The sequence below is a fragment of the Melozone crissalis genome, unplaced genomic scaffold, assembly GCF_028551555.1.
Source record: "Melozone crissalis strain CALT ecotype California unplaced genomic scaffold, PUWL_Pcris_2 ptg000081l_1, whole genome shotgun sequence".
Taxonomy (NCBI): Eukaryota; Metazoa; Chordata; class Aves; order Passeriformes; family Passerellidae; genus Melozone; species Melozone crissalis.
The window spans coordinates 12,124,008-12,136,041 of NW_026535858.1; the positions used below are offsets into that span (position 1 = coordinate 12,124,008).

General features: G+C 37.8%; 1 protein-coding gene across 29 annotated transcripts in view; it reads left to right on the forward strand.

Moving 5' to 3' along the window:
* Positions 1-12,034, forward strand: part of NRXN1 (neurexin 1) — a 680,932-nt gene that overhangs the window by 302,389 nt on the left and 366,509 nt on the right. For all 29 annotated transcript variants that reach the window (XM_054290267.1, XM_054290270.1, XM_054290287.1 and 26 more), the window contains one exon: positions 11,846-11,968. In XM_054290267.1, the coding sequence (XP_054146242.1) occupies positions 11,846-11,968 (123 nt within the window). The remainder of the gene's footprint in view (positions 1-11,845; positions 11,969-12,034) is intronic.

The following is a 12,034-nucleotide window of genomic DNA, read 5'->3' on the forward strand; positions in this document are numbered from 1 at the left end:
TAAGGAACTCATCATAGAATAAGTGTTTGTGATTATTTTTTTAATAGGATGGACATGCATTTGGTAGGAAGTAAGGGAAAGGGGAAACAGAGTCAAAGAGAGTGGATTTGGAATGGGGCGTCTGGTTCTCCCAGCACAGCCAGTGAGCATTGCAGCAGGTCTGGCATATGTTGAGGGGAATTGCCAAGTTTCTGTCTGTCCCTCTCATATTAATAGATACTACTTCTAAATGATCAAAAGAAGTGCAACTAATTTCAGTGAGAGTCAGATCTGATCCTATTTCTCAGCTTTGTCTGATGAGGAGAGCCAAGCTGCTTAGGAAATGTTTGGCTCCCTCTTCTTCAATCAAAGAAAAAAAATGAAAAGGGTGCCAAACTAAAATTTTGCATAAATCAAAATTATTTTGATGCATTTCTATATTTGTTCTGCTGGAAGTCTGGAATAAATCCCTGGTAAGGAATTACCTTACTCCTTCCTTCAGCACTAAGACCAGGGAAATCAGGTTATAGACAGTAGAGAACAGCACATGGGCATGGAGCTTTTGTCCTTTTCATATGTAGCACAGAAATTGAGTTGTCCACCAATTTGCATAAATGCAAGTTCACAGAATCTGGTTTCTGAGTCATCTGTGGCATTTTGATGGCCCCTCCTTTACTGTATCTGCAAAAATCCTTTGTGTAAGTATGTATTAGTTTTACTAATGGCTCCCTGGCTCTTTCAGAAAGGTGCCTCATTTATCCTTGCTTCACTCCTCTGCAGCAAGGCAGCATTTCATAAGTTCAGTCTTGATGAAGGAGCCTAGCAAGCCCTCAGCTACAACATTATTCTTCATTAATGTTATAAGAACAGTAATTCATTTCACAATGTGCTTTTTTTGAAGAGCTGATAACATTAAAAACATCTACCCAGTGCATGTCACTGATGAGCAGTTACTTATATTAAAAGCACTTAGTCTGTATCTAGCACATTTTGCTATTATGTCTATTAAAATGCATGAAACATCTATCATAACATTTTAAGCACTCAGTACCGGAACCACATAACTGCTTCCTTATTATCTCTTCTTGACAATAACTTTAATTAATTATATTCAGGTAGCTGTTGAAATTTCCATCCAAGCATATTACTTTTTTGGATGACATGTCAAGAGGTTAACTTATGCTCCCTTCCAGCTGATTTCTAGGCCTCAATCCATCAGACAAGTCACTTCAAAGGAGATGTTGCTCTGTTGAGCTGAGACATCAAGATAAAGTTGGCTTTGTGAGATGCAGTCTCCTTTGGGAAGTCTGCAAGGAATTCTTCTGCAGTTACTTGTCTAGGCAGTCTTGAAGCAACAAGACACAAGATGAAGACCAAGACATGGAATGAGAAAAATCAATTAAAGGAAAAAGGGAGCTGGGGTTCATGTAGCTTATACTAATTCTTTGGTATTATTTCTCATTCATTTTATATTCTGTGAGATTTTCCTCCAGGGAGTGAAGTGCATGTATGTAGAAATAAAATATCATTAGTTAACAGTTCCTCTCTGACTCTGCACATTAAGGCATTTCTCACTAGTAGTAAAATCTGTCTGGAAAAGAAAGCTCAAATAGGTAAGTCAACAATTCCATCTTTCACTTACATGCCATGAACTGTTTATATATGACTTGTGGAGATTGGATCAGAAGTGAAAAATAGCAACCATGCTCGCTGCCATTGAAGGAGTTACAGTTTTATCAAAGTTGAAGCACAATTGTTGAATATTGGAGAAAATTGCCTGCTGAACCTTTGTTGTGGTTGCTGGTATACTTTGAACTGTCTCTGCAGTTTTTGCTGTGTAACATTTCAGCAGCTTGAAAGCAAGTGTGCTGTCTCCTGGGAGGAAAGGACCACACCGTTTGCTCTGGAGGGAAGAAGCTCTCTCACATCTCCAGCTAGCAGGAGACAGCTGCCACCACCACTGACATGATACAAGGCACTTAGGAACCCAGCTGAGGAGCTAATTGGCTGTGAATAAGAGCAGCACTGCCCCTGAAAGTCAGCAACACGGATTCTTGATTCCCTAAAATTGCCATAAATCAAGATACAGAGCACACCTTAAGAAAGTGCAAGTAGGCACTTCTGTCAAAAAGCTTACTTGTTTTGTTACACAAAAAATTGTCACTTGCTGATGCTGAGCACGGCCCTAAAGAGATGATAAATGGCACAAAAGCGCTGCAGAAATTCTCTCAATGTTAGAAACAATTCCATGTACTAAAGCTATGCTTTTCTACTCAGGCATGCAAGAGTATACCCATCAAAGCCATTGGAGGCTGATTATGCAGCAGGGATCAACCTTTGTATTCATCCATTTGTGATTTCTGAAAAAAATCTGAAATGTCTATTTTAGTCCTCCTTCTTTGACTCATGTATGCCTAGAAGTATCCAAGAATAAGCAGTGTCAAGAAATTGTGCTTTTTGATACATGATGATTATAAAAATATTTTAAAACAGTTAAACAATCAATAATAATAAACCTTTAAATATTATTATCATTATTCTTAATTAGGCAAAATTTTATAATTCAGCATTTAAATTACAAAAAAAAACTAAATAAAGGATATGAGTGTGAGATTTAGTTGTAACTATTTTATATCAACTGGTTTTGGGATGAAGACACCTGTAAATTAAGAAGAGCCTATTCTTAAAATAAAGTCACAGTCCAAATTTTCTTCCTTTCTATGCCAGATAGTTTCCAATCTGCTTATTCTTAAGAACATTGTGGAAGATATAAGGGTAAAAGGAAATATTTAAATGGGTTTTTTTCTGTTATGTTAATTTAACTAAACATAAAGATAATTTTTTTTATAAAAAGGTAAATTATGGATAAGCATACTTAAGTTGTGCTTACTTATATTTTAAACTGTAACGAGTTTCGACAGCCGTGGTTTTGATATAAATGGGCACAGTCAATATCAGTGTCAGAAAGGCTAATGTGGCAAAGCTGTTTCTTCTTTTTTTTTCCTGCTGTCACTTATAATCTAGCCAATATACAACAAATATTCCAATTCTCTCAGTGAAAAAAAATGAAATAATCAAATGTGTGCCTACTTTTCCTACAAAGACTGCTGTAATTTAGGTTATTTTTACTTCACGGGGTGTAAGTGGAAACAAGTAGCACAGGTTCTTCAGGCTCCTAAGGGTACTTGGAGATCTGCTTGATGCATCTGTTGCCTGGAGCACCTTTGGCTCTCAGTCTTATTTTTTTATCAGCTGAATGACATGGATTAAAGTCTACATTATAAAAGTTTTTCAGATAGCCATCTTACTGTGAAATCCTTCTTCCAATCTTCCAGATCTCTTTGGCTCAGAGGAGGCAGCAAAATTCCCCTGGAAGCTCAAGGCACCTTATTTGAGCAGTAACTTGTAGAGATGCTGTCAAAGGAAATGGAAATTGTCAGGTGCAGCACAGTCCATTATTTTGAAAACTTAATGGAATGTTCTTCCTGCTCCTAGAAATCCATGACAAGAAATGTATCTTTCTGTCTCTGGGCTTTTTAAGGTTTGGGTCTTTTGGTTTGGTAGTCAAGACCAGAATAATGAGTCTGCTGAAGTAAAAATCAACCCTTCTCAAGAAAGGAGAAGCTTAACATCAATTTGTATTAGCATTGCTGTTTTCCCCTGCTTTAAGCCACATCTCACAAATCAGTAGTATTGATAAAACTCTGAATTTATACAGAAATAATGAATATTAGCGATTCTGACTGCCATTAAAGTAACAGCTGAATAATGAATATTTACTTTTTTAAAAATTGAATTTTTAATATTGCTTTAAATTGGGGTTCAATGTTAGTTTTAGTACTATTTTACATAGGAGTTCCGAAGTTCCCACATAATTTCTCATTATTTCCGATCCTATTCTTTTTATAGAGGGGGGAAAAATTAATAATAACTCTAGATGAATTAGTCATTCTTTTCTCCAGCAGTTTTACAAAGTTTTTTTTTAATAAGACCTAAAAAGAATTTTCCATTGAAACAAGCTTTCATAATTAGAAAGCTCAGTGTAATTCAAAAATCCTGCCTGGGAGAATTCCAGACTTTTTAAGGGATTAAAATTTCCGATTTTCCTTTTCATGCAATATGCAAGCTTATGGTGAATCATATTTAAAAAAAAAATCAGTTATTAAATGGGATAGAAGGCTTGGGAAATTGCTGCTTTCCTAATGTACAGCAGTAGCTTAGGTAGAATGGAGTCAAAGGTATTGACTTGAAAGCGTTTGTGTTAAGTTTGACTTAAAACAAAATGCTCAAACATATTCAGCTTAAAATCTGCGGAATTTTTCATTACAGCAGTCATGTCAGGTTAATGTAAAAACAAATTAAAATTTACTAAAGCCACACAAGTATTTGGTGGAAGTGGATCTGATGAATGCCAACTCACACTGATAAGTCTTGAGTGCATTTTAAAAATTTTAGCCTGATCTAAGGCAGGATATGACCTTATAGTGTCATTTTAAAGCTGCAAAGTCTTTGGAAGTGCACATTTCTTTACCTGCAGTAAATACAGAATAAATAATCTTGCGCTCCAGTTTTCTTTAAATTAGCACAGGACTGCCAGGTATTGAAAGTTCACTCTCACCTCACCTACAGCAAAGTCAATTGCCAGGTTCACCGTGGTTTCTGAAAATGTCTCAGAGCATTCAGCAGTGAGCTGACAAAGCAGCAACCATATTTTTTCATGCTCATTGACTTTGCTTTAGTTCAGGGCCTTGGGGTAGATTCATACAAGGTTTAATACCTTTCGCACATTTTCCGATCGTCACGATCCTCAGAGAGCAGTATGAAGGAGAATAATGCACTCATTAAAAATACAGGGATCTAGCTGACTTCTGGGTTTAGCTGCTTTTAAAAGATACTTTTCTTTCGTTATTTCCAAGAAACAGGATAATTACATGTGTTAGAGCTGTTTGTGTTTCACTTGCTTAGATAGATGAGTTACAAAACTAAATTAAAATGCAACTGATTTTAATCCATAAGTTTTTAAGTTATACATTGAGAGAGGTCTCTAAGATGGGTCATAATGCAGAAACAAGATCACTTTTATCCTCTCATGTGCTCTGAGTTCACAGAGAGTCGTAATTCCAACTTCAGCCCCCCTTTTTTTTTTTTTTTCAGGAAATACAGTTCAAATTAGTATAGACCAAATTATTGACCACCAAGGCAAACTTTTGAGAGCGTATGTCTGTCTATCTTCTACATATCCTTTGGTCTAGCAGGGAATTCTAGAGGCCAGGACTTGCAGATCCAAAGTTTACTGCTTTTTGATGTTTTTCTTTCTTTCTCCATCTTGCTGAAATTGAGTGCTGGTTCTATTTGTGGAGAATAGACTTCACAAGACAGTGGCTCATCAGCAGCACCTTTCTTGGCAGAATCCTTAGATTTAATTTAGTCCAATAGCTCTGCCTGTGTTCTGCCTTCCCACCTGGATCCACTGGCTCTGTTTAGACATCAGCTGTGTCACAGTGAATATCTCACAGCTTAAAAGAAGATAAATGGATGAGTATGTGTGATATTGCACCCTAAATTAAAACATTTCCAAAAGAAAGACAAAACTGGGAGGAGGAAAATGCTCGGCAACTCAGACCGTGGTCAGGGAAGCAAATTTAGAGAAAAGAACCAGACAAACGAATTCTGTGCCCTCAGAGCTGGATATGGCGCTTAATTCCTGGATTGGTCATTTTTATATTCTTCCATGGATTTTTCTTCCCCAGTGAATTCACTGTGTAAGCTGTTTCTCCTTGCTAGTGAGCTAGATCAACATTAAATGCAGTCTGTTTGTAGTTTGACCATGTAAGGGAAGCCAGTAGGATTTTCAAAAGTATTTTGTTCAGCTTTTTACATTTCTATATGAGAAATATAGATATGCCTAGATGGAAATATTTAATGTTATATTCCTGTTATTCTAAGGAATATGAGCAAATCTGTTGTACAGCTACAGTGAAGGCTGATGGATGATATTAGCAGCTCCAATCTCTTTCGTTTTAATTTCTGAAATGTCAAATTTTGTTTAAAAAAAAAGGGATAAAAATATCCCTAACTGCCAATACATTACCCAAATTGCCAAAAGCAATTTTGTCTATAATAAAACTATTGTGGGCTGAAGCATTTGGATCAAGCTATGCAAGATTGATATGTTTTTCTTGATACAATTCAGTGAATGTGCTATTCTTGTGGAATTTTCCATATGAGTCTGCTGGGGAGAAAACACAGTGGACAAAATTTCTTTGACTTGCAATTAGATTTTTTTTCAAGTTTACCTATCAATTAGCTGTAAATGATAACCTGATACACATTTCTGATGTTTAAAAGGCAATGTAGCTTTTCTGTTGGCAAGAAACACATTTAGCCGAGGGAATTTTGGGATGACACCACCACAGTCATTAAAAACACAGTTGATTCAGTGTATTAATTGACTTTTTAAGCTCAGCTGTGCTAATGAGTGTTTTGGAAGACCAGCAAAGTTTCTGCAGCCAGCCATAGGAAGGACAGTGAAGGTTAAGATGCCTTACCCTGCGTGTCTTGTGTTTCTGTTCTTGCTCTGGAGGAATCTCTCCTGAACCTTTTGTGCTGCAGCTTGGTAATGCAGAAGCCTCGTGAGGTTTGCTCAGTGACTGTGAGTCTGGCTGAGGGCTGGGACACAAGCCTGGATTGGAGGCATGCTAAATTTACTCTGGAAGCAGGATAACTGAGACGGCCCAGAGCCCTCTTGTTGTGCACCAGGTATTCACAATGACACTCTGAGAGCCACACAGCTGTCTATACATAGCAAGCTGAATCCTAAAATAGTTATTATTTTAGCTGAAATCTTGGCAACCCTGACCTCAAGTATCTTTATTAACTGAATTGGTCCCAGGGTTTTGGTCTTCTTGTCCAAATGTCTTTTTGTCTTGTTACTGACAGCTGTAGTGTACACAGTTTTCTATTCACAAACCAGGCTGAAACCACTGATCTTTCTTTTGCTGACTAATAAATAAATAGTAGTGATTTGCCTGGATTCCACTGGTTAGTACAGCATTCACTGAACCACCCAGTCTCCCTTGCTAATCTCTGTTTATAGTGCCTCTTTCTATATTTCATATCTATTTTGATGGCAGAATTGAATGCTCCAAGCATTTCGCCCTATGCCTTAGTAGTAGTGGTGGATTGCGTTATGAGAAACAAATTCAGACAACTCATTTTTAAACATGTTTTGGTACAATGCAAGAGCTAGTATCTTCTTTCAAAATCATTAATTCAGTTCAAGTAGTTGGTTAAAAAGTAAAGTACCACAGGATAGATATCTCTAAGAGGAAAAGTTGTGCGTATTCAAGTTAATTGATTGACTTGTTGGAATTCAGCAAATCTTCAGCACTTGAGTTAGGCTGAATAAGCTCCTCACAAGGTAGTAAAGAGAATAGGAATCTCCTGAGAAAATTTAGACTCTTCAGTGTGCTGTAAATGAGATTTTTTTTTTTCCTTTGGGAAATTCATACTTTTTTCCTTTAACTTTGGAAGGGCTGTTAAGTTCCTGCTGAGATGCTGACAACAAAGTAAGCTCTGCTTTGGATGCCAAAGTAAATATATACCTGGGAATATTTAGGGTTTTATGTCTCTTAGCTCATGATGAATTGCACCACTAAGATTTGTACCTGTATTGACTGACTGCACAGTCTGCATTTTGCTTTGAAAAAAGGTGTTTGTACAAGCAATTATCTACTTTTAAGTGGATGTGGAAATTTTACTGGCGTGGTGGACTCTGAATAAACCATGGTAGCCATAAAAGTGACAGTGATTCTTTTATTTGGTACTCTCCATTTTCTCTAAGGATGCATAAAATCTGGCAGTTATTTAAGTATTTAAAAATAGGGAAAGAGCTGAACATAGAAGTTGCTAAAAATGTCATACTTAAGCAAGAGGAGATAGTTAATGGATTTTTATTTTCCAGTTTGCATCTTGTCTCAGAAAGAAAAGGTTTATGATTTAGGTTTTGGTATCTGAGAGAATTAGGAGCTCAGAAAGTGAGCCAGTGCTGACTGGGTGTGTGAAGCAAAATAACCATGGCCTGTCTAGAAAGGGACAGATGAGTTCCAGGGGAAGGACAGAATGAGAAATAGGAGTGGAGGGACATAAGTTTGGAAAAATAGTAGCAGTCCATGTAAAACAAGATTTTACATTTATGCACACACACTCTTTTTATTGGGGCTCTTGCTTTTCTTCTTGTGGGAGACACAGAACAATTCGTTTTTTTTTAAAATCCCAGAATGCCCCTTGACAAAAAAAAAAAAAAAAAAAAAAAAGTGGAAGTATACCAATTCTTATATAAATACACTCATTTAAGAGCACTTTCTGCCGGTGTGATTTAAGTGGAGTCTGATCAGTGTAAAGTCAGAACAAGACTGGAGAGCCAATGATTTATTAGATATAAATTTATAGTAGATTCACCATAAGAACTATAAACAGGGCAGAAGAAGACTCTGTATGATCTCAATATGGTATTTAAATTAATTTTAGTTCAATACATTTGAAAGTCAGTGAGGAAAGTACTAATATGAACTAAGCTTCAGATTGACCAACGCAATTTAACAAGATATTCTTCTTCTGCAGTTCTGGTATTCTTGTGGCATCACTGGATTCCTACATGGTTTTATGTTTAAGCATTCAGACAATTTTCTCCTGAATACTCTGCTCATAATCATATTTGCTTCTTTTCTGTGTGAAAAGACACATGGAAAAGCCTGTCCTTGGTCAGGAAGCAGCCCAAGCACTGCATTATCACAGGAATGTTGAGCATCCATCCTTTCTTTTCTCCCTCTTCAGCTGCCATGGAAAACTGCCCTACTTTGCAGAGAGGCAGCATGATGGGACAGGTAGATGCACAATCCCTGGCCACCGGGCCTGGCTATTTTGTCGTTTCTTGTACCCTCTGTGACAAACCAAAAGCCCTTTTTCTCTGTTAGAGATCAGCCCCATGAAGGAAAGGTCTCTTTTCCATGCAGGTGGGTAGTTTGTCCAAGGCCGGGACCCTTTTCAGTGCACTGCTCCCATGGTGTGTCATACCAAGGTTTGTCCTTTTCACAGCCCTTTCACCAGGGGTCCCCTTTATCCTCTCTTGGATTGTGTGCAGTGGGAACAGGCAGCTTTCACCGAGTTCTGACCTGATTTTTTGCTCTGAGTACTCTTGCAAGGGAAATAGGCTAGTGGAAAGCACACATTTAATTTTACAACAGGAAGAGTTTACAAGTCCCCAGCCATTAAAATAGAATAGATAGATTTGCCTGTAAATGTGAGCAGCCCAAACTGGATTTGATAATAGCGTACACTGAGACACCTTTGCACGTAAGAGGCACTACAGAGGGTTGTTAATGTGAGGGTAAATTAAAATTGCATATGCTTTTAGGTCTTTTAGAGATATGAAGCAAGATAATGGAGACTAAGTGGTTCAACTACTTTAAAAATTTAAAAAAAAAAGGGTTTGGACTAACAAATAAGTAGGAATATGTTTACGATATTATTAAATGGTGTGTGCCTAGGCAGACTTAATGACTCTCACTAAGATTTTTCTCATGTTATTCCAGCTTTTTTTTTTAAAAAAAAAAAATCCATCTGTGTTCTCCAAATCTAGGTAGAATTGCTTCCACTGAAGCAATTTAAGCAACTTACCTGCTTAAAATAAATTGCTTAAGGTTTTAGTCACTGTATCTATATCAGCACATTTAAAGATAATATTATTCACTTAAGCTTTATGCAAAACTGGTCTTTCTCTTGTCAAAGAAAGTAAACATTTAAGGAACAGAATGATTCATGTAGTTGACCCCAATCATCTGCTTCTGCTGGGTTTGAACACCTTTGCTAGCTTGGTGTCAACACAGACACAGAAAAACAGTGTTATGAGACTCTCACTGCCTTTGCTTTGCATTTTTGTTCCTGGAGATCCCTTGGCATGCCCAAAATAGCAAAGGTTGCATATAAAAGCAGGGCAATAAACCAGCAGCAATTTAGAAATTGCTGACAGAAGATGGAAAATATCCGAGATGAAAACTGTCCGATATGCTGAACAGCTACATCAAGATCTTAGTGTCCTTTTCTTTCTGCGTAGTTCTGAAGTCAGAAAGGCTTTGATTTTAGGCTTTGATTTTATTAACAGAACTCACCCTTCACAGTTAGCCTGTGCTGGATGGAATAGAATCCCAAGAGAAAGGTGGGAGAGTTTCAGAGCTAGTTGCATGTCCCTTTCAGAGCAAGACTGACACATGGGATAGAGTCACCTGGAAGGGCACAATGGAGGTAATGGTCTGACTCAGGGTAACCCCAATGTTTCTGGTCAAAAGTTATTTTATAAGGTGTCTCTCATACAGAATCACATGCTGGAAAGAACCACAGTGGGGCATCCGATCCAACCTCCCAGCTCAGGCAGTTTCATCCCAGAGCACAGGAGTGTGTCCAGATATTCTTGAATATCCCCATGGATGGGGAATATCCACAGCCTACCTGGATGACCTGCTCCAGTGCTGTGTCACCTGCACAGTAAGGAACTTCTTTCTGACATTCAGATGGAACTGCCTGAGCCTCAGCTCCTGCCTGTTTCCCCTTGTCCCACTGCCCAGCACCACTGAGCAGAGCCTGGTCCATCCTCTGGCCCCTCCCTGTAGATACTCATGGACACTGATGAGGTTCCCTCTCAGTCATCTCTTCTCAAGGCTGAACAGCCCCAGTCCTTCATCCTTTCCTCATCAGAGAGATGCTCCAGTCCCTTGATCATCTTTGTAGCCCTCCTCTGGACCAGCTGCAGGAGCTCTGTTTCTCTTTTGCACAGAGGAGTCCAGAATTTAATTGATTTTATTTATCAGCAGCATTTATTCTGCCACAGAAACTGAAAAACAGGCCAGGGAGGTCTCTGTTTTACAAGAATGCAATTTGTTTATAGCAGATTAGCTTTGCCTTTTGGACAGTCACCACATGAGTTTTGATCTATTAATGCAGCACTTGGTCTATCATCTATTCATATCAATGACAGTAAAAACTCAGGCTTTTTCTTTATCTCTTGGTCAACAGTGCAAGGCACAACATCCATAATCCTTTTCTTATGAGAAATCATTTCCTGGGCATTAAAGGTATCCTTTTTCCTAGGTTTGTGAATACTCTGGTTGTCACAAGTACATTGTGCTATATACAGAATTTGCATAAAAAGTGTTTGCTGTACTGCTGAGAAATAGCAGATTTAAAAAAAAAAAAAAAAACAACCCATATCTATGAAATGAAAAAGGAAAGCATGGTTCGAAGATCTGCTAACAGCAGAAGGTACTGGATCTGAATAATAGCAAGTCATCTAGATCAGGTAATAGGTGATGTTCTGATAAGTTCTAATAAAAAAAGCTAAACAAACATGTTGATATAGATGAAAAAAATATAATACATGCACACACGCATACCACTTTTTGTTTTCCACCAAATTATTTTTAATAAAGGAGCATTTTTAAAATCCAGTCTTGTAAATGCATATTTGAAGTTCTTTTGGCTCACTAATCCTATTTCTTAAAGGCCCGTATGAGATTGAAAAGTGAATAATTAAATCCATGTTGACTGTGCCTATTTATGAAAACCTGGTGCATACACAATGTGTTTACATAGCTAAATAGACATTAGAAGTGTTTTAATTTTATAGTTCTGTAGTATAGAGTACTTAGTAGCTCTATATTTTTCTTATACTTGGTAATTTTCTTGCTTGATGTGACTTTTGGTGAGTTTTAACATTTGCCCAGCCAGTCTCTCTGTTTTCTCTCTTTCTCTGTGAGGTTCACATGTAAACTGCTTTAAAGATTGCATAATGACTGTTTGGCATGTCCTACAGGCAAAGGCCCAGAAACCCTTTTTGCTGGCTATAACCTCAATGATAATGAGTGGCACACAGTGCGCGTGGTGCGGCGAGGAAAAGGTTTAAAGTTAATGGTGGATGACCAGCAGGCTGTGACAGGTACTGTGGCACTGGCATTCCATGATTCCGTCTTGCTGGGGGGGGAGGGAAACACAAAGCAAAACA